This window comes from Populus euphratica, unplaced genomic scaffold (assembly GCF_000495115.2).
Source record: "Populus euphratica unplaced genomic scaffold, PopEup_1.0 scaffold31.1, whole genome shotgun sequence".
Taxonomy (NCBI): Eukaryota; Viridiplantae; Streptophyta; class Magnoliopsida; order Malpighiales; family Salicaceae; genus Populus; species Populus euphratica.
Window position 1 is genome coordinate 1,497,020 of NW_011499850.1, and position 27,303 is coordinate 1,524,322.

Sequence of the window (27,303 nt, forward strand, 5' to 3'; positions counted from 1 at the left end):
CTTCAGTCATTCAAACAGAAACATGAACAGGATTGTAACTATTGCTTGAAATGAGCCATCAAAACAAAGCTACAAGGCCAGCTCTGTTGGGACCCCCCAAGCCTTACCCCGAACTCAGATTCACTGTATTTTTTGAACTAAACAATTGCATTATATGTGAACATGGAATGCTACAGGTTCTTAAACGAGAATCATATCATTGTTTCAATAGTTTCCCCCAATCTCTTTGCAGCTCCCTCCTGTTTTTCCTTTTTCCCCATTTGACAAGACTCATGGCTTCGGCGACAGACTCCTCATATGGTATAAGAATTACATTGATTGTGATTCTCTTCTTTTCCCTCACATTTCTCCCTCCTGTCTCAGGTAAAAATTGATCTGGGTTTTTCGGACACTGCTAGGCTAAATAACTAACTATTACATCAACAAAAGGGAATTCACAAAAGTCGGTCTTGTTTCAATCTGTGTTGTTTGTGCTTCTTTTTGGCAGCGGCATCATCAGTGCCTTCAAGAGGGAGTGAAGATATGAAGCAAAAGAAAATGGTTCTGGGTTCAAGGCCTCCTCAATGTGTCAATAGGTGCTCTAATTGTAAGCCTTGCATGGCTGCTCTGGTCACTCCTCCCCATCATAAAAACGGTTTCAGGGGACCTTCATCTAAAGGAGATGAAAGCTATTACCTGCTCTCATGGAAGTGCAAATGCGGAGATAAGTACTTTCAACCTTGAAGTTTGTATACTACCCTAGGATACATCAATGTTAGTATTACATGTAGCTAGACCTCAGTAGTCTCTCCCTAGCATGCCAGGAACCCACCTCCCTCCCTCTCTCTCTCAGGACAGAAGTACTTAGATGTATAATATGGGTGCTGGCTTGCCTTGTCGTAGTGGGTATTCTGTAATTTTCTTCAGGGACATTCAACTATCTTTGAGATCTGTCTGGCTATCTCATGAATCTGCCAATACGCAACTGTCATATCTTGAACATTTTGGCATCACGAAAAGCTATATCCAATCCAACCATTAAATGCCTTGAAAAACATGCTACACTAATTATGTCTACAATTATTTCATGTTTGCTCGGCTTTGGTTTTTATATATAAATATAAAAAAATAATAGATTAATTATTTTTATTAAAATAATATATTTTTGTTCTTTAACAATAAAATATTAATGTTGTCTTAGCTATATTTGAAATTAAATCAATTGAATAATTACAAATCAATTAAATCAATTGAGTGCTATAAAATTAATATTTTTTTTATTTAGATACCACCTTTTATTCCGAATCACCATAATACTTTCTTGTTACAGGTGTGGTTGCAACTTGTTTTTTAAAATTTCTTTTATTTATAAATAAATTGAAATAATATTTTTTATTTTAAAAAAATTATTTTTTATATTAACAAATCAAAATAATATAAAAATATTAAAAAAAATATTAATTTAAAATAAAAAAATAAATTTTTTTAATGTGTTTACACAAAACAACGAATAAGGTCAAGGACATGAGACCTCTTACACGCGTCCAGTCCTGCAATATCTTGTCAAAAATCACCTAATTTCAAAATATTCCATTGACAGTGAAGTAACATGGGGTGATTGGCATTGTACTGTAAATTGTTTTTTATTTAGAAATATATTAAAATAATTTTTATATTGTTTTTATTTTTAAATTAAATTTATAAAAAAATACTAAAAAAGCCATCAATTTAATATTTTTTAAAATAAATATATTTTTAAAAAAACCTTGAAATACAGCTGAAAATGCACTTCTAAACGGGCACTAAATGAGACTTGGGTCCTCTCATGCAAGAGAGTACCCACCTGTCTCCTCAACCATTACAAAAATCCAAAGACTATCTCCTCCATTAAAAAACTATTGCCAAGGGTTCCGTGTACGGACTTCTCTGATCTACGGAAATGGATTGAAAGGAGAGGAAGAAGAGTGAAGACAAGCTTTCAACAGCCATGGTCATGGCAATGTAAAGCAATGACGACGGTCAGGCAGGCGAGAAGGGGAAGAACGTGGGGGGTTGTTTAACACAGAAAAATATATTTTCAGTTTTCTTTCTTTTTCAATAAAGATTGAAAAGCGTGTTCATTTATTAAGAACGATGGTGAATTTTTACAACAAAAGAAAAATACATTAAAATCACAACTATTTTTCAACAATCGAATTGCAGGGTATTAATTTTATTTTATTTTGATTAAGAGTTATCAAAAGGAATTATATTATCAGCTAAAAAATATATCATATTTATAATAAAAAATAAATTTATGACACTAACTGAAAATGAAAAAGATAAAAGACAATAATTTTAATTTTTTGTATTGTTTATAAGAAAAAAAAATTCATCAATTTGTCTTATCTTCATTTTTTTAAAAAAAATATCTCCGAATAGATTCAATATAAATTTGAAAAGCTAGCATTAGGATTTCCTTAACATCCAGACCCTGCTTTTGAGGGGCTCGTGCTGGTACACAGGCCTCTCTCTCTAGGACATGGCAGGGGGGCAAGCAAGGGTTAAAAATAGGGCGACCTTCAAGTTCTAAAATACAATAGATTTCATATCAGACAAATCTTGTAATTTACAAACATTATTATAATATATGAATCAGGAACAAGTACACTGGCACGCCATCAGTGCGTATTTCTGGCGGTTCTGTCGGCAGGATTATCTTCCTTTTTGCCCTTCTTCTCACTGATTTGCTTCACACCCAAAAGACTGGATCAGCAAGTCATTGTTCGAAGCAGCCAGGAAGTTTTGCACCCTCTGGTGGTTTCCAGATGATATTTTCTAGCTTAGTGCAGAAATTCTTGTAGAACTGCAAAGAAAAGTAAATGGTATAGGTGTTGCCAGTATTGAAGGATAGATGAAGTGATAGCTTTCGGTGCTATTACAAAATCTGAATATATATATATATATATATAGCAACAATAGCAAATTGATCCACCAAGTTCGACAAATTAAAGGGCCTTTAAACTCTTATCATGATAGAGAACACTCATAAAATCATGCTAGCTGTCTCACTGCAGATACCTGGGTGAAGGAAAAATTCTATAATATGCGTGAGCTATCCATAAGAAAGATGTTTATTTATATCGGAGGATTCTTGGATTTATTAGCAAACCATAAGAAAATGGGGTTGAAAATTAATCAATTTGTAGGTTAATATTAGAGCATCAAATGATCCAAATGGAGAACAGGCTGTGATACGTTGTCAGATGTGAAATAGCCTGTATATGACATCGTTTGCACATATATAAGGTCCAGTGAATGTGCATTTTAACAGTGAAAGCCCAAAAATACTGTGCTGAGGCCATGAGATAAGACATAGAAAACATGATCATAGAATAACAAATAAAAAATGAAAAACATATAACAAGCCTGCATTTTCCCCTTTTCAGAACTAACCAGCCTATATTGCTAAAATGAAATTTTATTTAAGTTGCCTTGGATTCTGCGCATTTAATTCCAGTAGGTTACTCTACAAACTTCTGCTGATAGGTATAGCACATGCGTTTGCGGGCATCAAGCTCACCCTTCACCCCATCTTTTCCCATGGTTAGATGGGTAGTATCTCTTTAATCATTTATTATACGGAAGAATCAAAGAATCACTTCTACATCTTATGCATATGGAGAGTTAGCAAACATTATCATAATCTTAAAAACAAAGAAAATAGAGTGTGATTGATTGATTTCTAGATGACGAGACAAAGATTTAAGGATTTAAATGAATTCACCTTGTGATATTCAAGAGTTTCCCCAGAAGCCTTCCGAGCATCTACCATGAAAAGTGATGGAGCAACTTCATAAACCTAAGCATGAATGACAACTGATTTTAGTATAGTTCTTATTCTGAAACCACTGGCACCTAGTTTTTTCAGATTATAGAATTTGGAGAAAGAGAGATATGAAATGAAACCTAGGAAGTTACCTCCAGAACAACTGCAAATTGTCCAGCCTTGTTTTCAGATACTCCTTCAAGTCTTGTCTGTAAGAATTTTTTTTTTTTTCCCAACGTCAATAGAAATGAAATGAAGAAAAGATCATTAAATCATATTGATATCCAACACATCAGAACCCAATGAACTAAAATCATTAACTGCTAAGCTGTTGCCAGATCAGCTCAGTGGCTGAATTTTCTGGCAACTATTTTTTTGTAGCGGCATGAGCTTGCCTGTGTAATTAGCTTTGTTACTTCCTGGTTTGTATTTTCTCTTTATGAGTAACACTTCTAATTCTTCTCTTGTCATTACAATCCCATTTTCAGATAAAGGTGAAAAAAAATGTTTCCAGGTAATATCCATAGAAATTGCTCAACTAAGCCATGCAGTTTTGAGAAGAATTGAGCAACTTATTGGTGGTTACTACCAAACTGGGACACATGCAGAACACAATTTGTGGAAGAAAAAAAGCACAGAGGACCAAGAACGTCACTGATGATGTTAAATAGGGACTTCATAAAAATATAACTTCATAAAAATATAACAAATGGACTTCTTACAAATATAACAAATCAACTTTTACCTTGTAATTTCGTGTATGGACCTTGAGATTCATTGATTCTGCAACTGCTTCAATTGTTGAAATTATATCCTTTGCAGGTTTGCGTGATACAAAACGAGTTTGTCGTTTTATATAATCCTGTCAGATGAAAAGTGCACCATCAGCCTAGACACATAGGGGCACTTTGAGATGTTATCAGAAAGTGCTTGAACCAAAGGAAAGAATCTAATTACCGTAGCAACTACATAGAAATTAAGCAAGGTACAAAACGATAAACAAGGTTAATATATTTCACCATTACAATGGCAATGGTGGTGCTGGATATCACAGATAACATTTTCACAGATGGAAAGTTCAGGAAGTAGGACATGTGACACTTGATCATGTCTACACTATCTTAAAGTTTGCTTTTCTTTTATCAAATTAACTTAGCCTTGCACAAAATTCAACTCTGGAACTATGCACTAGAACAGGCTAGATACTATATTTGTCCATAAATTGCAGCACAACACTGAAACTACCTGACGTCTGTCGAACAACGCTGATAGATTCAACCCTTGAGACAGGGTAATCATCTCAAATGCATTCATTACCAAAGGACCACCTACACTGTTCTCCAGTTGCTCTGCTACATATTGATCCTGTATTTCCAAGAATTACCAAGTAGAAAGAGAAGTAAAGAGCTTAAAAGGCAGAAAAAAAAATATGTCTGCAGGCCATCATAGAACATTACGGTACCATAAAGAAAAGAACCCACTGAAAAAAAAGGATATCAGATGATGCATGTTACAATGCATTTGTAATGTTAGCATACACTCAACTTCAGAATTTGGTAGGCTTGCATTAGATGCATGTTACAATGCATTTGTAATGTTAGCATACACTCAACTGTAGAATTTGATAAGCTTGCATTAGTATTTTGAAAGTGATGATACAAACCTCAATGTCATCAAAAACAGCATGAACATCATCCAAATTCACTTCCTCGTCTTCCCTATGTCCAACAGGCTCATAGTTTTTCTGAAACCATGGATGTTTTTTAATTCCCTCAATCCCTATACGCTGCAGCAACAGGAAACCAATTGTTCTCAGATGAAGACAATTTCATGGATATGAGGTGTTCTTAACTGATATTCAAGTCCTGGCTAATAATAAGTTTCAGACATGATGTGATTCAGATCAAAACAGTTTTGCAAGTAGGCATTTAAGTTCCAGTGCAATGTCCCAGATCAATTACAAGGTGGATAGAAGGAAGTAAAACACTCACAGTTCTAGGATTGGGATTGAGTATCTTATCTATCAATGCTTTCGCCCCAGGGGAAAACCAAAATGGACAAGAATATTCAGCAGCATTTATCTATGCATCAACCAGAAAACACAGTTAGGAATTGCCACATTATGCTTGGGGAAATTATAACAACAAAAAGAATTCAAACTTGGCACAACAAGCAAGATTATGCTTTCAGGAATGGAACAAGGTGAACATGGGCTTTTTCACCATTCCCATGCAAGGTTAGGAGAAATACAAGGGTATCAGTGCATGTTTGGAACTAAAACCTCCAAAGACAAGATATGTAATACAACTATAGGCACACAAGTGGGGACAAGTATCCAGAAGAGCCAAAAAAGGTGCTCTTGATAAAAACTTGTGCAAACAGAACTGCAAGTGAAGAAAAAGAACAAGTGTGGCTGCTTGAAAAGCTTTCAATCTGTAAATTTTGAACACTTTGTAATGAATAGAAGTGTCCTTGCAGAACTTGATAATAAGATAGTGAATGATTGCACATAAGGGAGTTTTAAAAGAATAACTAATTGACAAATACAAAGCACTTTGTTCACTTGTTCAATTCCTCCCGAGAAAAGATAGCTAACCTTTCGGTACAAGGTTGGAAGATCTGCCTCCTCAAATGGAAGATATCCAGCCATTAGAACAAAGAGGATGACTCCACATGACCACACATCAGCAGCAGCCCCATCATAACCTTGGTTACCAAGCACCTGATAAGCAGTCGTTTACTGTAAGAAATTGTGTTAAGAAAACAGAGGAGCAATAGCGCACCAGGGAAAAAATGGAAAAAGTTGCATTTGTGTTTCAACTACATGAGAATAATGAAAATGCAAATGCCTTCTATAAGAAACAGTGAAGCTGCAGATGAGCCATGCAGAAAAGTTCGTACATAGCAGATGGGAGGAAAAAGTTCCACGGAGAATAAATTAGGTTCAAAAGATCAGCAGCCAATCAACTCAAACATAGTGATGTTCAGTTTTCCATCATCAATATTATCCTCAGCTCAATACAGCATTGTACTTACGTATGAATACAGCAACCCTTTCTCCATAACAGGGAACAAAGGAACAAAAACAGAGAAATAGAATGCATCTCAGGAATAAAAATCATACAACAGTCCAGGGTGTCAAATATTGGCATGGATGGAAAAATTATTGTAATAGAATAGAAAACGTTGGCAAAGGCACAAGAGACCAAATCACATATTTCTTCTTTTCCACTTGAGAATATACCTCAGGTGCAACATAATTCGGGGTTCCACATGTCGTATGAAGAAGTCCAACCCCCTGCGTGTAAGTAGAAACAATCACAGACAAAACAGTCAGACAGAGATGAAATTTGTGTGCACGCCCTCATGTGTGTATGTTTTATTGAAAGTGAGATAGCCATATGCCTACTTTCTGCGGCAACGCACTCAATCCAAAGTCGGAAACCTTCAAATTTCCAAATGCATCAAGAAGAAGATTTTCAGGCTTCACATTACAAAAAAAAAAAAAACAGAAGTTAATCACAGCAGGCCCAATCACAAAACAAAGAAGTCAAAAAAGCAACTAAACCACCCAATATATCCACCTTCAGGTCTCTATGGTACACACCCTTGCAATGACAATGAGCAACAGCATCAATAAGCTGCTGAAAATACCGTCTCGACTCGTTCTCCCCAAGTCTTCCTTGATGAACCTATCATCCAATAATCCAATCCAGTCCATCCCCATTAAACAACAACAACAACAACAAAAACCCTTCACTTATTAGCTAATTATCCGTTAAAACGAAAAATACAGCAATCATTTCCTGCACAAAAATCTAAAAAAAACTTACAATTTTATCAAATAATTCTCCTCCAGTAACAAACTCTAGAATTATATATATCTTCGTCCGGCTAGCCAAAACCTAGAATTCAATCAATCAAAATAAGTAAGCAATAATACCTAACAAAAATTAAAAAAAAAAAACAAAATAATTACCTCATGCAGCCTAACTATGTAAGGATGTCTGACAAGCTTCATGATCGATATCTCTCTTTTTATCTGCAAACTCAAAAATTTAACCTTATTTACCTCCTCCTACTAGCCTAGAAAACAAAATTGAGAAAAAGAGAGATTGAGTAATTAGAAACCTGATCAACCATTCTGTGCTTAAGAATGGCGGATTTAGAAAGAATCTTCATGGCGACACTCTCTCCTGTTTCTCTATTTTGAGCAAATTTGACCTTCGCGAAGGTTCCTTCACCAATTGTGCGGCCAACTTCATATTTTCCTACCTTTCTCGTTACTTTCTTCATCATTATAAATTATAGTTACGATCAGCTCATTCTTTCTTTTATTTTCACTCTCAATTATCGAATATTCAAAACTGCATGGGTCAATTTCTGTGTTTTGTTACAGGTAGAGGAATGAATTTTCCTATAATAAGAATAAAATTAAGATAGGAATTAATGCTACTAATGGGTGTAAAAACATATATTCAGACGAGAATCGAATCTTACCGGGAAACGAAACCGACGGATCGTGCGGAGTGTTTTTTGGGGAATTTTTTTAAAGATGGATGGAGCTCTGGAGGGAGGTGGGGTTGGGTTCATTTGGTTTGGTTTGGTTTGGTTTGGTTGGGCTGGGTTGGGTTAGTCGTGGTTCGGGTTTTTAATAACTTATAAATTGGAAATGCGCTATTTAATTCATAACCTGGTAATGAACTAGATTGTTGGTACCGCTATGCTGAAAATGAATTTAACTTTTTTAATGTAAAAAATATATTTAGGCATAGTTAATGAATTTTTTAATAAAAAATTAATTATGAAATTAAAATATGATATATATTAGATAATATTTTTTTAATATTGATATGATAATATATTGAATGATTTTTTTTCAAATATGTAAATGATGATACATTACAACGACTCGAATTAACTTGTCAAATCTTTATCTCGGAATCACGAAATTATTATAACTCTATAAAAAATAAATCAAAATAAATTATAAAATTTAATTTTTAATCAATTCAATATTAAAAAACAGAATTAAAAATATATATTAAATTTAAAAAATAACAAAGAAAATACATAAATCAACTCAGGTTAAATTATCAAGTCCGTGATTCGGATAATGAGATATATATAATATTATAGACAGTAAATTAAAAAAATTATAAAATCTAATTTTTAACACTACAGTACATCCAATATTGAATAATGAAATTAATTAAAAAAACAAAGAAAGTTAAATCGATTTAAATTAACTTGATAGACACTCTACATTAGTCATGAGATTAAGATAACTTAATAAAAAATTAAAAAAATATAAAGCTTCATTTGTAACCTATTCAGTTTCAAAGATTGAAATTAAAAAAAAAAGATAAATCAAAAAAATCAAGATAACTTTGCAATTAAAAAAAATACAAAACCTGATTTAAAAAAAAATAATATTAAAAAATAAAAATTAGATTGAGTTATTTGAAGGTGAAATTATATATATATATATATATATATTAAATTAAAAATTTATCTAAAAATAAATTAAGTCAATTTAGGTTATTCTGTCGAGTTTATAATTTGAGTCATGGGATCGGAATAACCCCATAGAAAATAAATTATAAAAATCATGAAATCCGTTTAAAAATTATTCAATTAAAAATAAATAAAAAAAAAAACATAATCAACATGAATAGACCTTTTAAATTTATAATTTAAGGTGGATAAAATATTTTTAGTTTGATGAATAAGATTCTAATTAGGGACAAAAAAGCTAATTAAACCAAACTATATGTTTTAAATTCTGACAAACTCAAGTGAAATCATGAACTCATATAATATTTTCTATATGATTCACCAATAAGAAAAGGCTTCTAAAGAAGGTAAAACGTATTAAACACACAATCTAATAAAAACAATTATAAAATTAGATTTGACTGGTGGATTAAGAATCTAAACCTAACTTAGAAGATGTTATTTTTTATGTTCTAGTTAATTTCATGTTTTAATTATTCTTTCTACTTAGCTTGATTTAGGGTTTTTTTGTTTTTTTGGCTAAGACAGTTGGTGTGTTGATTTTTTAACCAGATAATTGGATTATTGACTTTTAAGACAATATCATAGTTTTTTCAACCTTCCTCTTCATAATAGTTCTCTCTACCTACCCCTTCATAGCGTAGGGCTAGTTTAGTGCTGTCAGTTTAAGAAAAAAACATAAGAAATCCTTGTTTTATCCAAGTTGTAGATATTTTGGGTGAAGGTTGAATAATGGACGTAGCAAGGACAACACGAAGAGACATGGAAAGTTGAGAACCTCAGGGCTCCTCGTATTCTACTGGCAAGACGAGAGAGAACCAGACAGATTTATCTTTCCATGATGGAAACCAGGGGCGACTTGATTTGATAAAGCTGTGATCGTTTGTATTATTATCAGCATGAAAATGCTTCTTGAGGTCTTGGCTTTTACTGGCAAATCACAACGAATCTCCTTCACACGGTCTACCAGGAATTTTCATATCTATTCATCTCTGGCGATCCACAGTGGAACCACTAGATTTCCATGGATACAAATGCTGCAAGTTTGCCTTTCTTCATTCAGCAATATTTTTGGATATTGTTGCCGGAGGTCCCAATTTACCTGGCCTGGATTTGTTTTTTTTGTTGTTCTCCGCAGAGATTGATCGAAGTAGCTTCGTGGGCTCCTCCTCGATTTCAAGATGGATTTCTCAATGGAGAAGGAGTAGGAGGATGATGGTGCTGATACACAAGATATTTAAGTAGAATCAATTAACCCTTTTAGTACTAATTTAACACACTACCTTTTAAAAAAAAATGCATATTCTTTTTCTTCTTTTTGTTGTTTCATCTATGGTTTTTGTGAAGGAAATATAAAGAATTTCTCCTTTGGAAATTAGTGTGGTTACCATTTGGTTTATGTTCTAGTTATTATTATTATTTTTACTCTATTTAGTATTATAATATTATAGTAATAATGGTTTTTTAAAGTATTTTTTATATAAAAATAATATTTTTTAATTATTAAAAAAATAAATTCGAAGAGAATGCAAATTGCTGAACTCCATCGCTGTTCTTAGGCACTAAAAACCAGCACTCCTCTAGCTATCACAAGTGTACTCCCCCAGACTCAATTCATATGCTGTCATTTTCTTCAATAAAATAATATTTTCATTATTTTTTTTTTGTTTTTAACTTCAACAAATCAAAACAATGAAGAAACACTTAAAATATAATTAAAAAAACATAAAAAAATAGCTGGAGAAGTATTTGTACAATTGTCAACCTCCTTTTTCTATAAATTGAAAACTCTTCTCCCATCATTAATTATATGCAGTGGACTAACATCATCCGAAATCACTCCTTCTCATGTCCTCCTTTTTATATACCATGTCAGGTATTAGCTTAGGTGATAAGCATCCTATCAAGTCATTCTGGGTTAAACTAGAGTGTGAGTGGCATACCTCGACTTAATGATTTTTAAATTTTTGCTTTTTATTTTTTCATCTCTGTTTTGGGGTGTATTTGATACAGTGTTTTACAAGTATTTTTTTTTAAATTTATTTTTTACTTAAAATTAGTATATTTTTAAGGTATTAATCTCAAAAATAATTTTTAAAAAATAAAATATTATTATTGATATATTTTTTTAATAAAAAATATTTAAAAAAAAAACTGTAATTATATTCTTAAACATACTCTGTTAATCTTATTTTTTAAAATAATTTGTATTGTAAACTGAATATAATTTTTATTTCAACTCACAAAATCATTTGAAATAAGAATTTTCCATACATCGACGTGGAATTGATATAGACCGACATCAAACAAGTTTTTTTCTTAAGGACTTGTAATATATGTGTGTATATATATAATTCTCTCTTTACTGAACATTCTTGCCACAAACCTCTCCTTTAAATTAAAAAAATAAAAGAGATAGGCTTTAATGAATATAGAAATATAGTAATTTCACCTTAAAGTTATTAATATGTGTTCATCTAACACAATAATCGATTATATATTGAATAAGCTGATTAAAAAATAATTTAATAAAACAAAATAATATTATTATTTTTGAAAAAATTAACAAGTTGGATAGGACATTGCTAATTTTGTGTATATTATAATATTTATCAATTCAACCTTTTAAATCAGTCAATTTTAAATTATTATTTTGAAATTTTAGTTTGAATCACAAGATATGTAACTAGGTTTTGAATCGAGCTGTATATTCATTACTTTAACTGGATTAAACTAATTTAATTTTAAATTATTTTTAGAAGATCTAATTTGAATAATAAGACAAGTTAGTTAGATTTTGAAACGAAGTGCAAAGCAAAGATTAATAACAAGACTTCAAAGACAATCGAATCTCCTGAGCTAAATTACCAGAAAAAAGAAAAATATTCGATAAAATCGGCAAGAATGGGAGCTTTTGTCGCTGCATGGTTCATAGGCGATGCATCTCCGCCTGCAAACAACAGCTGCCACATGTCAACTTCTTATTTGTTTATCCCAAATTGCAAGGCTACAATATTTCAACGAGAGCGACGCCCGCAGCGCATAAAAGCCAAAAATGGGATAACAATTAAGAGAGGACGAAAAAATAAAAATAAAAAACACTCTAGGGGCATCGTTACTCATGTATATTGTCTATTTTACCCCTACAATCATCCACTTGCACCACTTGGCGACGAAAGCAGGACCTCAAATAGGACCCGTAAAAATCTGAAAAGATAGCCACCCAATGACTTGACTGGCATGACCTCATAGCACCAAAACTCACCGTTGAATCGAGCCATGGGCTCCACCGCATGGTGCTGGTTAGCGATCTTGGGTCCCGCAATGATAAGGCAGCCTCTCAAACAGTATAGTGGCAAATTCGTAGGAACATGAAGTTTCTATGGGCTTTCATTGCTCCCTAAAACACAGCGGAAAAGCCCCGTTGTTTCCCTTCCATGAGCCGCCACCATATGCCAGTCGACAGTGTCGCCTCAGGTGATGATATTGAATCTGGACCGTCAATAAAACAGACGGTTTGTAGCGGGTCCTTTCTCACATGACCATGTTTGAGTGGGTCCTGCTGTGATGGAATGTCGGCCCCGTACATCGTATATACGGGGAGTTCCTTAGACTTTGTTTGGCAGGTAAAAAGAGAAAAAAATATGAATTGATTTTGCTGGATAATTTTGTGGAGCTAGGGATGTAATTAGTGACTTTTTAGTAATTATTTTTTGAGCTCTTGAAGAAAAAAAAAATATAAAAAAAAACTTATGACTCATAAAGAATAATAAAAAAATCTAACTTAGAATTTTTCTCTATCTTATTTCTTTCAAGTGATGTTGAAAAATAACTAATTGTATATTATTAGTTAACATAATTTTTAGACCTAGCTCAATCCAAGACTTGGATTCTGAATTTTGATAAGATATCCAGGTTTTGACCAAGTTATCAGGTCGTCTGGATCAATTTTTTTAATAAAAAATATTGTTTTAATAAAAAAACAAAAATCAACAAGTTACAACCAGGTTTTTAATTGGGTTTTATCATATTAACCCGCCAGGTCAACAGGGTTATACTAAATTTTTTTTTCTTTATTTTTTCTTCAACCCTGCCTGTTTCAGCCTTAGGTTAGTCGGGTCTCGAGTTCACCCACACGAGGCAAGTTGAGTTTAAAAACTATACTAGTTACACACTAAGTATCACGGCTCAATCTAAGACTTAGATTCTGAATTTTGATAAAATATCTAGGTTTTGACCAAGTCACCAGGTCGTCTGAATCAATTTTTTTAATAAAAAATATTATTTTAGTAAAAAAATAAAAATCAACAAGTTACAACCAAATTTTTGATTGGGTCTTACCAAGTTAACCCGCCAGATCAACAGGGTCATACTAAGTTTTTTTTTTCTTCTTAAACCCTGCCTGGTTTCAGCCCTAGGTCAGTCGGGTCTCGAGTTCACCCATGCGAGGAAAGTTGAGTTTTAAAACTATACTAGTTACACACTAAGTATCATAAAATTTATTAATTTTGCTCAATATTAAAATTTTAAAAATATTAAAATGACAACATGTTAGATCAACATTAATTAATATACCAAACTTGTGATCTAAGTCATGAAATAAATATAAATTCAATAAAAAAATTAAAATAAATTATAAAGTTTAATTATTAATTAACACGATGTTAAAATATAAAATTCAAAAAAATAACAAGTTAAACTTTTAAATCTATAATTCAAGTTATAAAAATAATTTCATAAAGAAATAAAATGAAATAAATTATAAAAGTTTATAAAATAAAATTAAAAAGAAAAGGAAGCTATATTCCAACACCCTTCATTAACAATGAATTCACCCCATCCTCACCTTAAATTTTTTGTTAATTAATAGTTATTCACGTCTTTTCTTTAGTTTCTCCCTATATGGTATGAATATAAACAATATGCGGTAGATCAAATTAATAACCATATGTGTAAAGCTCTATTGGGTTAAAGACATGTTAGAAAGCCACAGCATAACTGCATGGTAAAATAAATTTAAAATATATAAATAAATTGGGTCTTTAATATTTACCATGAATATTATTAAATATCTATAAATCAAGTTTTATACTATTTATATTTGAAACTCATACTCAAATCTAAAATAACTATTTAAACTTAACCCGAACTAAAATAAATATAGATACTTGATCCTAACTTGATTTGAATAAATGAATAATTAATATGAATCTAAGACCTAAACTTAGATATTATCAGTTACAACTATTTAATATATAATTAACTTGGTATATATATGTTTTTTGTATAAAAAAATTATTAGTGACAACTATTTAATGTATAATTAACTTGGTATGCATGTATTTTTTGTATAAAAAAAAAACCCTTAAAAGTGATTTATTTGTTTAGGGTTAGGTTTTGTACGAGCTCAAGCATTCTAGTAACCATGACACAATTCAAAACCTGAATTCTAACCCTCAAGTTTTATTCAAATCCAACCTAAACTTGATTTAGTCTATGTATTTTACCAATTCAAATTGAGTGAAACTCATATCCCTAACTCTAGCAAAAGTCAAACCATGTTAAAATTAATAAGATTTTTTTTTAATTAATTGATATGAAATATAAATAATATTTATCTATTTAAACAAAAGATTATTTTCTTATTGTTTTAATAAAACTATTTTCTTAGAAAATAGTTTTACTTTTTAGTATCCGGTGAACTCAAAAAAATTAGTTTTCAATCAAAAAAATAAATCTTTCCCATAAAAAAAGTGCTTTCCTCTTCTTAATTTGGTAAAACACTTTTTTCAAGGCATAAAATAAATCTCATATAAATAAACCTTCCACAAATATTTCTCTTCCCATGATATCATACAAAACAAACTCTTAATTAATATCATTAACTAATTTGGATTCTGCGTTAATTTAAAAAATTATTTTGAGGTTTTAAAAATAAAATTTACTTGAAAAACATTTAAAAAATTATATGTCTCTAATATTATACTTAAAATATTTATATTAAATATATATTTATATTTTATAAAACAAACTATACATGTAAAAATACAATATAATAATTTTTCCCTAACAGTCACACATTTTATAACTCATATATATGTATTTTTTTATCATAAGTGGTCATACAGGTACTTTCAGTTTTATATATATAAAATTAAAAAAAACTAAAATATTTATAAATTATGTTTTAATTTATTTTTTATAGTATCATCAAATATTAAAAATTATTTTTTATGATACTATCAAATATAAAAAAATAATTTATTTTTTATAATTTTACTTAAAAAACTGTTTTTCAGCCAACAAGACTTATATATATTTAAAAAAAAAACATTTTAAAAGTTTAGGATAAAACATGGATGGTAAATACAGGATGACTTGGTAATTTTTTGGTGACAAGATGCAAGATATTTATCTAAGAGTATTTTTAACTGAAAATTTATTAAAATATTTATTTTATATTTTTAATATCAATTCATTAAAATCATAAAAAATTACATAAAAATATTAATTTGATTTTTTTAGATAATAAGCAGCCACAAAACAAATGCACCCTTAAATCACCTTCCCAATTGTTAACAAACTTCCATAACTATGAACCAATTAATTACTCAATGGATGAATAAATTAATAAATAAATTAAACAATTAATCACTCACATTATTTATCAGTGGCCAATTACCAACCACGATCAATAATTAACCAAGCAACTAATCATGCTGGGTGGGTAAAAATTAAAGAATGAATACAATGTAAAAATAACAAAACTCAAGAAAAAAAAGGTTTTTGAAAACCAAAAAATAGGAAAACAAATTCTAAAATGAAAACTTTAGATCCTTTCCCCCAAACAAGGCACTAAAACCCCAATACCAAAAATAATTAAAAAACATTAAAAAAAATTAATGTTTTGCCAAAACTCTTTACAACCGCAAAATGAAACGGTGCCTTACTCCTATATAAGAGCATTACATTCTACGTACATGACATGCCAAGCCTCGAGAGACTGAGAAATCCAAAGCCAAAAATATGCTTCTCAGGAGCTCATCAACGCCAATTCTGAATTCATGGATCCCTCCACACTCGAAAGAACCATCTCCAGAACCCGAATCCTTGCACCAAATCCAAATAACCCGATCCATTTCGTTGGCAGCATCATCTTCTGGTCCATTTTCTTCCATTTCTTCACAAGGCCATGATTCTAATGAAAGAGTGAAAATAGCCTTTTCCAAGAATGATTTAAGGTACTTCTCAGTGCCAAAGAGAGAACCCAGCAACAAAATATTGAATGGAATCACTGTTAACCAGGAAGTTGACGAAGAAGTGGAGAAAAAAATGTCATTTTGGGAGAGTGGGTTGTTATTTGAAGGGTTTGGGGTTGGAGAGAAGGGGGAGGGTGATAATGGGGTGTTAGGGGTTTTGGTGACGGGTGGTGGTAGTGATGGTGGTGGGGGGAAGTTCTGTGGTGGTGGAGGTGGTTTTGGGTCCGATTTTGGTGATGATGGAGGACCAGGGTTTCGGGAGTCTAATGAGGGGATTGAAACTACCGATGTTTATTATCAGACGATGATTGAAGCCAATCCTGGGAATCCTCTTTTTCTCAGAAATTATGCCAGATTCTTGAAAGAGGTAAGTGTTTGCTGTATAGCAAAAGGTTCTTGCTTGCATGGTTTTTGATTTTTTTTGTTTTTTGTTTGTGTTATGGTTAGATAATGTGTTTTGTGTTGTTTTCTTTTTTCTTTTTTTAATTTTTTTGAAGTTTAAAGAAATGGGAAGCTATGTTTCTGTCTTGTGTAGTTAATGTAATCGTATATCAACAGTGGATATTTTTGTCTGAAATTTGTGCTTTTAAAGCTCCTTTCTTATGAAAGTTTTGCTTAGTCAATAGGAATTTACTTTGATGGATATTCTTCAAGTATAAAGTTTTTGAAACTCTATGCTACAGAATCGTGAGAAAAACTGTTTTTTAGACGTTAAAATTAATTTTCAAACGCAAAAGGTAAGAGTATGAGTAAATTAGGAATGATTTAGTAAGTGAATAGGAGATCTTGTTGGGCAAGATTGTTCTAATGTATTGTTTTGGAATTGGAACAGATTCGTTTGGATTTTGTAAAAGCTGAAGAGTACTGTGGCAGAGCAATTCTAGCCAACCCTAATGATGCAGATGTTCTTTCAATGTATGCTGATTTGATATGGCAGAGTCATAAGAATGCTTCTCGTGCTGAATCTTATTTCGATCGAGCTGTTAAAGCTGCCCCCGATGATTGGTAAGCACCTTTGTTGATTTTAGAGTCCATAAAATTTGCTGGAACCTTAGAGACATGAATTATATCATGATCTCAATGTTTGATGGGAAAAAGGATTGTACGTGGATAGACAATTATCAGTATTACAGTATTGTACTTTACCATTGTATCTGTAGTTATGATGGATGCCAAGTTTTAAATATGTCTTTGTTTTGATGCTGCAGTTATGTGATGGCATCTTATGCTCGGTTTCTTTGGGACGCTGAAGAGGAGGAGGAGGAGGAGGAGGGGGAGCAGGAACAGAGAGAAAATATGAGCAAATTGTTACCGCCAACTTTTTTCCATGGATCCAAGCCTCCTCTCCCTCCTTTAGCCGCCTCATCTTGAGACCACCACCTCTCACAAAAATCTTGTATTATGGCTTAGACATAACTTCTGACCTTTGTTTATACATCCTTTCTTTTTGCAATTTTGCTAGTAACCTTTTAAGCTGCTCAGTTGAGTTGTTTAATTACCATGCTTTGCTCGTCTGGCAATTTGATTTAGAAAGAAAAATAAAAGATAAGACGAGTTTTTGTGGCATTACCTCTCTTACTTTCTGCTTGGCTTGTTATATATTTGTCAATAAATTTCTTTTGTTCTGGCAGGTATTGCTGCCACTGCATACTGAAGTTTTGCTGAAACTTTGAAGTTTGAAATCTCCTTTCCTCTGGTCATGCAAGTACCCCCCCTATAGATAAGCATCGTGGTTGGACAGAAAAGACTGTCCAATGCTTTAGATACAATAACAACGCGTTTAGCATGTTATGTATTGCCTCTTCAATTTTATTTAGGGTTTATGCTTCACCTTTAATTATTGAAGGAATCAAGGAAATGATAAAGCCTGGATAGATTAAATCGTTAAATTATCATTATTTATCTTCCCCTGTATTCAATAATTTAACGAGCTGATTTCTGTTCAAACTTAGCAAGTCCTAGGAGTGTTAAAATTTCTATAGAGTAATAGGGCCTGATCTACCAGTTTGCCAAGGCGCGAGTTGTTAGGGCTTGCCTTCACATCAAGTATTGGAGCTCTACGACAGAAAAGCTATGCTTGCAACTCAACCTATCGAGTGCAAATGGGAATATTTGGAGAGTTAAGCCTGTGCTTTAGAAAGGGTAAGAAGAATACTCTAATCTTCTTCAACACACAGAGGATAAGGATACTTTCACACAGAACAGGAAATCAGCTGCTGATTGGGAAACTATAGATTGATAGCTCTAAATTCATATCATGCAATGGGAATTGCCATCGATTATTCCTAGTGCTAACCTCAAGTTACCTTTGTTCTTGAATTTTACTTGTGAATATAATCTGTTCCCAACTAGCCCGAGAGACCGAAAAAGGCATAAATGATCCAAAACCAGCCAATAACTGATCCACCAACCAGCCCTATTCCTAGGAACACAACCATTGCAATTGCAGATAACTCTGCTTCTGAAACTGATACTGCCATGGGAGCAAGGATCATGAGAACACTTGTCAGATAGCCATTAGTCACTCCGAGCATGAAAGTTAGAATTGCCACGGGTACTTCAGTTTCCAGCCACTTGGGTCCATTGAGACAAGCTGCAAAGAGAGGATAGAACACAAGCCTGAGAATGCAACCCCATGTTGCCTTCTTAATGCTCTGCAGAACATATATTGTGGTTAAAGATTTCCCTGCGAAGTCTGCGACATTGTATATTGTTATCAGCAAAACGGGATACTTATCTTTTAGTAACTTGGACGAGATATCTTCTGCTATGAAACCAGGAAATAGAGACAAAGTCACGATAAAAATCATGAGAACACCAAAAGCTGGCCATCGGACTTTCCTTGCTACAGCCAGAAATTTTGGTTTTGGAAACAGTGAATCATCAGGAGCAAGTTTGTAATTCTGTTCCATATCTGGTAGTTTGTATAACAAATTGGAAGAGAGAGCCCAACACAGCAGAATGATGGCAGTAACTATAAGGTAGAAGTGAGCACTTGTTCGGAGACGTTGAGGGTTCTGAGGGAGTGATGCCTTTGTAATGATCCTCAAGATGGAAATGAGTATGATTCTTTGAGCTCTCTAACAATAACTGCTTCACCACAGTATACTTGCTTTCACTCACCTGCATCTTACATGCAAAATAAAGTTCAAGCAAGACAACAAACATGTATTTTGCATCTTTCTCCTAAAAATATGCTAAGAATTATACAGTTTAAAACCAATTTCTGGGAAGCATGACTGATAGTGGTAATAGGGATGGTTTCTGATGGATTCATTGAGGTTCTAGTCCCCTGCAATCTCAAAAACTCATGAAATTCTGAATCACTTGATGCTCCACAAAAATCTTTCCAGAAGTAATGTTGTGCCGAGAAAGCACTTGCTGGCAATGATGGAAAAGGTGAAAACATGCTATTGCTGGAAATGATTTCTTATTCTGAATAACCTGTACAAGGAAAACAGTGAAGATTTATTGTGTTTAGAAAACAGCCTGCACGTATTGTTATGTCTCTCCCTCACAACTATCTTATTGTGTTTGGAAATAATAAGATTTAGTAAATGTCGCGGTTCTAAAATAAAGTAAAAATTTACTATTTCACCAATTTTTTTTTAAATAACATTATTCTTCCAAAACTTTTAAATTACTGTGCTAATTTAAAAAAAAATCGCTTCGTGGCAAGTCTTTAGCATTGCAAGATTTGATTGCTCCCTACTTTCACTTGTGCCAAACTGGTCCTGTCAGGAGTAGTGCCTTGAAGTGAAAGGTAAGTCCATTCTGTGTGAGTAGGTCCTCTGTTGATTATCATGCGGAGCTTGATTTGGTCCTCAGATGTCAAGGGATGTTCAGAACTGTAGATATTGACCCCCCCAACCCCTCTTTAACATCTGCCAATACTGCTATTATAAGCTGCAATTATTCCTTACCTTCTCTTTTTTCTGCTACTTTATGATGACAGGTAAACTATCGACAGCCCACCATAGTCTCAGCAAACTGATGGTAAAATCCTACCTTAAGAAAGGCTTCTTTTACAAAATCTTACACTAAAATATATCAAGATGATGATGATGATGATTTTATTCTGCTATTGGATTGAAAGTTTCTGCCTATTCAGACATTTTTCAAACTCAACGATGGAGACAGACATGAGAGAATAGTAATGGATACAGTATTTGCAACTGTTAACTAATTACAACACGAAAGCAGCTAATGTTTGCCATACTTCAAAATTGTCTGCAGCAATTCAGGAGCATGTCAAAGCAGAACTTTTCGACCATAAAGAGCACAAAAAAACGAAGAAAAAAAAGGAGCTAATGTTGTCCATACTTTCGAAACTATTTAGCTACATTCCATAATGGAGATGGACCTGACTTCCCTTCATGGTCATGTGACCCTGAGCACACACATTTTTCTATGCAGAATAAACACTATTTTTCCTGATTATAACTATTTTTTTGTCCACACATCCCCACCATTGAACATGCAAGCACAGCAATAACTCCATCCATGATTCTCCATTCACACATCGAGGTAATTACAACTTCACACAAAGAAGCATAATAAAAAAAATTAAAAATTAATTATATTCAAAAAATTAAAAAAATAAATTAAAAAATCAAACTATAAAAAAATAATTAAATTAATAAGCATATTTAAAAACCTGATCAGTTTGGTATCAGTTTAATAAATTTAAAATTAAAAAAATCAAACAAAACCAAACTAAAACAACAAAGCCAAATAAAAAATAATCACCCTTACCTCCAACCACTCTCCATGCTCTTCAATGTAAAATGACGTGAAAAAAAATCTATAAATACACATTGTTTGCTAGGTAAGTAAGTCCCAAAGAAACCGAGGCCATTCACATCCAAGATGGCAATGAAATCCAAGCAAGGCAATTCAGGCTATCGAAGCTCATCCAAGAGCTTTACACTAGTTCATTACAATCACACATCCTCTACAATTTTCATTTCATGTACATTGTTTTCTCCACCTATATTTATTAAGTTCAACATCGGATGACCTCCTGGTCTGATAAATAATGCGTTCGCAAATGGCACCGAAGAGCTGGTGCTCACTGCAGCCCTGGCACTCCACATGGAACAAAGTATGGGATACGGAGCCTCTTGCTCCAAACCCCACTCGCCATCAATCCAAAACAAAAACCCAACAAAAATGACGGCATCAAAACCTTGATTGTAGCCATGGGAGCTCAAATTCAAAGCTTGATTTCACATGGGTTTTTCTCAAAGATCTAAATTTCATTGATTATATAGTAACAGGCTGTTAATACTATTATTTTACGCAATAAGGACATCATGAAAAGACATGAGAGCTTGAGAAGCTCGAGCATGGGTCCTACGTAATGTGCTTCTCATATTGCTAATTGGCAGGCTGAGAGGGTTGCCGAACCATTTTATCCTAGCTTGATCAAGTTTTGATCGTCTGTACATATTATCAGCATGAAAATGCTTCCAGGCTTTTACTTGGCTGCCAAGCCATTATGAATCTCCTTCACACAATTTGCTTGGAAATTCCATATCCATCTCTCTTTCTGGTAATCGTCCATGACGACAAATTAAGCACAACATATTATAAATCTTTCACGATCCATGGTGCCATCACTAGCTTTACATGGATAGAAATGTTTCTATTTATTTTTCCTTCATTGGGCAAGATTCTTGGATATCGTTGCATGCAGTGCTAATCGATTGTGCCATCCCATGCACTTGGTCTAAATTTGTGTTCATGTTTTTCCACAGAGACTGCTGGAAGTAGCTTCGTGGGCTCCTCGATTTTAAGATGGCAATACTCATTAAAGAATAGAGGAGGAGAAGAAGCCTTACAGGATGCTACGTACTCTATCAAATATCCAAGAAGAAAATAGTTACCCTTTGAATATTAATTAAAAGCTACCCTTTTGAATATTAATTAACACTCTACCTTTTTTAAAAAAAAAAATGCATGTTTTTTATTTTTTTGCTGTTTGATCGATGGTTTTTGTAAAAGAAAATATTTTTTAATTAAGAATTTCCCTTTCAAAAATAATAATGTGTCTTTTTATAACACTATATCTTCTTCTCTTTTATCATCATCACGGCCACCATATTGCCCTAATATTATCCGAAGCACTCATTGCAGTGTTTTCTTTTTTATGCACCATTTCAGGTGTTAGCTTAGGTATCAAGCAGATTTACATCCTATCCTGTCATTTTGGGTTAAACTAGTGACATTGGAATAAAACAATTTCTTATAAATACATCTGTTTGAGTGTTAATTGCATACTTATACTCAATAATGAAGATTTTTTAATGTTAATTATTTTTAACTTTTTGCTTTTTATTTTTTATATATCAACATCTATCACATTATTGTTTTATCTTCAATCTTATTCTTTTTCGATAATTAATATTATAAAGCGAAACACTTTATATCAATTGATAAAATGATTAATTTTTTTTTTTTCATAAATGTTATGGGATTGAAGTACGTTATAGGGAATAAGATGGGTTTTTTTTTCTAATAACTTAATTAGTATTTGGTTATTATTTAGAGATAGAAAAAATGAATACAAAAATAAATAAATAAATAAAAACTTGTTTGATTGAAATGACATGGATGAATACATAAAATAAATTATCTCTATAAGAATCTTAAAATTAATTTATCTATTTAAAAAACAAAAAGATATGAAGAAACATCTCACATTTCCACTATATCTATCTTTATTTTTTTGTTATAAAATAATAAACAAATATTAGTTTAACTATTATTATTATTTTCTCATATCTCAAAATCTCTCGTTCAAACCTCCATATATATATATATGTATGTATGTATGCATGTATGTATATGTATATAACTAATGTTAAAATTAAGCTTCTATAGTTGCATGGTTCATAGGCAATGGACATCCACGTGCAAACAACATCTCTCACGTGTCGATTTCTTATTTGTTAAAATTCTCCCCAAGTACAAGACAATTATTTCGCATCGACACATACACTTATTGCATGAAGCCAAAAATAGAAAATAATTAAAAGTAAAAAAAAAAAATCAAAGCAAAAAAATCTTTCTTCATGATTAATCATGTATATTGACAATTTTACCCCTACATTCATCAACTTGCACCCCTCCTTGACAAAAAAAACAAAGAATAAGAAGAAGAAGCACGCCAAATGCAATATGAATCTAAGAAATTGTTTATTTTTGTTTTTAAAAATTAAAAAAATTAAAAAATATCTTTTTTTATTTGAATTTTTTATAATTTTAAGTATTTTAACGTGTTGATATAAAAAAAAAATTAATATAATTTTTAATAAAAAATTATTTTAAAAAATAATTATTGCCTCACTTCAAATAACTACAAAAACCATCAGACAGACATGATGGTCATGACGTTCGAGCACACTCGCAGCCATGGGCTCCACCCCATGGCGCCAGTTTGCGATCTTGGGTCCCACAAAAGTTAGGGGCAGCCACTCAAACACATTAGTGGCAAATTCGTAGAAACTTTAAATATCTACGGGCTTTTATTGTTGCCTAAAACACCGCTGAAAAATCCTCCCCTTTCCCTTTCATGAGTCGCCACCAGATGACAGTCCTAGCAGTGTGGACTCACGTGATGATATTGAATCTAGACCGTCCAAGGGAGTTATGTGATAAATCAAAGGTTTTCAGTGGGCCCCTTCTCACATGATCATGTTCAAGCGGGTCCTACTATAATGAAATGGTGACCGCGTACTTGCCTCCGTCCATCGTTTCGAGTGTTAAATAATATTTTATTTTGAAATATATATTAATAATATTTTTTTATTTTTTAAAAATTATTTTTAACATCAACACGTTAAAACGATATAAAATATATAAATTATATTAAATTTTATAAAAAAATTAATTTTTTTAAAAATACAAATTCAACCATGTTTTTAAACAAATCATTAAATAAAAAACTTATTAAAGTTCGATAGATAAAGAAGAAGGAAATAAATAAATAAATAATGAAACTTGATTTCATTAAATTAAAAAAAAAAACTAAACCCTATCAATCTAAGGTAGGGTGTTTTAATTACACCAAATATATAGCTTTTTTAGGAGTAAAATAGTTTTTTTCATATAATTTATTTAGTTTTATAAAATTAATCAATAGTTTATCAAATTTTCTTATAATTAAATAACATAAATTTCATTAAAAAAAAGAATAAAAGGGGCTTTTGCATCTTTTCATTTTTAAAATAAAAAAATTACTACATTACTCTTCAAGTAAAGAAAGTAAATAAATGAGGAATTAAGGAGTATTTTAATATTTTTATCATGTTTTTTTTTTCAATTATACTCTATTTGAATTAAAGGCAAACAAATCTTTTAACAGGTAAAAATAATTAAAAAAAAGCTAATGAGTGGAACCATAGTTTGTACGGCGTATTTTAATAGCCAATAAAATTCAACCACCGTATCTTTTTTGAAGTGTCCAATGACAATACATTTAATAAAATTATACATGTAGTGCAATTCACAATAGTTGGACAACAATGAAATTTTTTCTCTCTTCCCTACTTTTTTTTTACTCCTTTCTCCTTAAAATAAATGTGGGGTCAACTAAAATCCACAGTTTTCTTCTTTTTTATTTTTTATTTTAATTGTAATATTTTTTTTATTGATCTTTTTTTATTTTGGATTTTTTTATTTTTATTTTTATTTTTATTTTATTTTATTTGATTTTTATATCAAATATGATACTTATTTAATATTTTTTTAATTTTATCTTTCAATTGTTTATTTCATTTATTTTTTTATCCAATTTTGGTGTTCATTCTTTTAATTTCTCTTTTTTTTTTCATTCTCTTAATATTTTTTATTTTGTCCCTTAATTTTTTATTTTGTTTTTTTATCTAATTCTGGTCCTTGTTATTTTAAATGCTCTCTTTTTATTTTTTATTTTATTTTATGGGGTTATTTTTTTATCGTAAGTTAGCTAAGTTAACTCGAGTATTTTTGAATTTTTTTGATGTTTTATTTTTATTTTTATTATTTGATATTAAATTATTAAGTCTGAAGCTTTTTTAATTTTTATACTTTTTATTTTTATGGAGTTATCTCATATTGTAGGTTAGTAAGATTATCCTAGGTCATAGATTAATCAAGCTAACCCGTGGTGACTTATTTTTTTTTCCAATGCCTTTTTATTTATTTAATTTAGATAATTTTTTCTAGATTGTTGGAAAAAATATTTTTTAAATGTAAATCTTATATTACGAGTAGTGAGTTATTATAGTGAATTCAGGTTAACTCAAGTTTTTTCTTTAATATATTTTTTTTAATTTTATCATTTGAAATTGAGTTATTAGATTCTGAGCTTTGTGGTTCTTTTTGTATTTTATTTTATAAGGTATTTTGATCTAATATTTTATATGTTTGTTAAATTAACTTGAATTGACTTGTATTATCATTATTGTTTGTATATTATTTTTTATATTAGAAAAAAATCTGAATTAATCTTATTTGTAGTGGGGGCAAAACAACCTAATCAAGATTAAATTTTTTTCTGGTTTGATTTTATTTTTCTATTAAGTATATGGAATGAAAACATTCACCAAATAAATAAGCATACAATCAAAGCGTATCAGTGTGATAAAATAAAACTCATTCTTTTCTTTAATTTTCATAATTTATAATTGTGAGAGATTGTTATGTATACGCAGTAATGCACACGTTCATAAGAAAAAATGAAACCATGAATATTTTGTTTTTTCCTTTTATGTGAATGGAAGAGAAGCACATTGATACTGTATAATGATTTCGTTTGGATCATAGAGTAAATAGTAATTCATGCTTTTTCCTTGATTTTTCTCTAGATAGTATTAATACGAAACATATGCCTTAATACATAATTATATACTATAAAGTTATATTGGGTCCATAAAGAAATGTTATAAAAGCACACCATAACTGCATGATAAATTAAATTTCAAAAGAAAATAAATAAGTAAATAAAGACTTTCTTCCTAAACAAAAATTAAACCATGTTAAAATCAATAAGAAAAAAATTATTTTGATTGATTAATACTAAATCTAGACAATGTTTCTCTAATTAAAAAGGAAGACTATGCATGTTTATATATATATATATATATATATATATAGTTTACAATAAAACCTGGATGATTAATGACTTTTAATAACCAATTAATTACTCAACAAATAAATAAAACAATTAATCACCTACATTATTTATTAGTGGCCAATTATCAACTGCAACCAACAATCCATCAATTAATCATGTTATAAAATTAAAAAGAAAAACAAAAATAAATAAATTATTCCAAAATTATACATATTATAAATAAAAATTTATTTATTAAATTTGACTAAATCAGACAAATTCCAGTGACATAACATCAAGTAAATTTAAAAGATTTTTTAAAATTTTTATCTAAACCTATAATTTTTTGATAATCTAGAATGATATTGTTTTATTTTCAAAAATAAAATAATATTATTTTAAAATTAAAGTTCCGAAACCCGTGACCAAGCTTTGATGACAATGGTAAAAAGAATACAATTCAAGAAAAGATTTTTTGAAAACCATAAAATAGAAAAACAAAATTCTAAAATTAAAACTTTAGATCCTTTACCCAAACAAGCCACTGATACCGAAAAAGAACGTGTATAGTACTCTCCGAATCCCTACGTTAACAAAATCAACGGCCAAGATTCAATCCTTACTCCTATATAAATACATCA

The 27,303-nt window shown here is 31.2% G+C and overlaps 4 protein-coding genes across 7 annotated transcripts; 2 read left to right on the plus strand and 2 right to left on the minus strand.

Annotated features, from left to right (window-relative positions):
• Window positions 1-1,003, plus strand: LOC105121004 (uncharacterized). The gene is made up of 2 exons (XM_011019468.1): window positions 1-363; window positions 488-1,003. Exons 1-2 carry the CDS (start codon window positions 51-53, stop codon window positions 721-723), a joined length of 549 nt encoding a protein of 182 aa, XP_011017770.1. The 5' UTR covers window positions 1-50; the 3' UTR covers window positions 724-1,003.
• Window positions 1,004-2,522: 1,519 nt separating this feature from the next.
• On the minus strand, window positions 2,523-8,408 carry CIPK26 (CBL-interacting serine/threonine-protein kinase 24). Of its 4 annotated transcripts, none has more exons than XM_011019470.1 (15): window positions 8,288-8,408; window positions 7,919-8,170; window positions 7,767-7,829; window positions 7,621-7,692; window positions 7,372-7,479; window positions 7,197-7,271; window positions 7,032-7,085; window positions 6,384-6,509; window positions 5,779-5,868; window positions 5,451-5,573; window positions 5,033-5,152; window positions 4,533-4,649; window positions 3,940-3,996; window positions 3,746-3,820; window positions 2,523-2,824 (listed from the first exon to the last, which is right to left on the minus strand). In XM_011019470.1, exons 2-15 carry the CDS (start codon window positions 8,084-8,086, stop codon window positions 2,738-2,740), a joined length of 1,335 nt encoding a protein of 444 aa, XP_011017772.1. In that variant the 5' UTR covers window positions 8,087-8,170; window positions 8,288-8,408; the 3' UTR covers window positions 2,523-2,737.
• A 7,838-nt stretch (window positions 8,409-16,246) lies between these two features.
• Window positions 16,247-18,130, plus strand: LOC105121009 (uncharacterized). The gene is made up of 3 exons (XM_011019475.1): window positions 16,247-16,930; window positions 17,396-17,568; window positions 17,772-18,130. The coding sequence occupies exons 1-3, from the start codon at window positions 16,331-16,333 to the stop codon at window positions 17,932-17,934; spliced, it is 936 nt and encodes a 311-aa protein (XP_011017777.1). The 5' UTR covers window positions 16,247-16,330; the 3' UTR covers window positions 17,935-18,130.
• On the minus strand, window positions 18,022-21,709 carry LOC105121315 (equilibrative nucleotide transporter 8-like). Its single transcript, XM_011019909.1, has 5 exons — window positions 21,639-21,709; window positions 20,276-20,411; window positions 19,891-20,007; window positions 19,687-19,749; window positions 18,022-19,643 (listed from the first exon to the last, which is right to left on the minus strand). The coding sequence occupies exons 1-5, from the start codon at window positions 21,707-21,709 to the stop codon at window positions 18,912-18,914; spliced, it is 1,119 nt and encodes a 372-aa protein (XP_011018211.1). The 3' UTR covers window positions 18,022-18,911.
• Between the last annotated feature and the right edge of the window lie 5,594 nt (window positions 21,710-27,303).

What these genes read in the sequence shown, in the direction of transcription:
- LOC105121004 (XM_011019468.1), top strand. Translation starts at nt 51, where the DNA reads ATGAGCCATCAAAACAAAGCTACAAGGCCAGCTCTGTTGGGACCCCCC. An exon ending in ATTTCTCCCTCCTGTCTCAG is followed by an intron (nt 364 to 487) that starts GTAAAAATTGAT and finishes TCTTTTTGGCAG; the next exon opens with CGGCATCATCAGTGCCTTCA.
- CIPK26 (XM_011019470.1), bottom strand. Translation starts at nt 8,086, where the DNA reads ATGATGAAGAAAGTAACGAGAAAGGTAGGAAAATATGAAGTTGGCCGC. An exon ending in TCCATACACGAAATTACAAG is followed by an intron (nt 3,997 to 4,532) that starts GTAAAAGTTGAT and finishes AAATTCTTACAG; the next exon opens with ACAAGACTTGAAGGAGTATC. An exon ending in AATTTGCAGTTGTTCTGGAG is followed by an intron (nt 3,821 to 3,939) that starts GTAACTTCCTAG and finishes ATTCATGCTTAG; the next exon opens with GTTTATGAAGTTGCTCCATC.
- LOC105121009 (XM_011019475.1), top strand. Translation starts at nt 16,331, where the DNA reads ATGCTTCTCAGGAGCTCATCAACGCCAATTCTGAATTCATGGATCCCT. An exon ending in ATGCCAGATTCTTGAAAGAG is followed by an intron (nt 16,931 to 17,395) that starts GTAAGTGTTTGC and finishes GAATTGGAACAG; the next exon opens with ATTCGTTTGGATTTTGTAAA. An exon ending in AAAGCTGCCCCCGATGATTG is followed by an intron (nt 17,569 to 17,771) that starts GTAAGCACCTTT and finishes TTGATGCTGCAG; the next exon opens with TTATGTGATGGCATCTTATG.
- LOC105121315 (XM_011019909.1), bottom strand. Translation starts at nt 21,709, where the DNA reads ATGGCGAGTGGGGTTTGGAGCAAGAGGCTCCGTATCCCATACTTTGTT. An exon ending in AGATTTTTGTGGAGCATCAA is followed by an intron (nt 19,750 to 19,890) that starts GTGATTCAGAAT and finishes GCATATTTTTAG; the next exon opens with GAGAAAGATGCAAAATACAT. An exon ending in ATTTTGCATGTAAGATGCAG is followed by an intron (nt 19,644 to 19,686) that starts GTGAGTGAAAGC and finishes AGTTATTGTTAG; the next exon opens with AGAGCTCAAAGAATCATACT.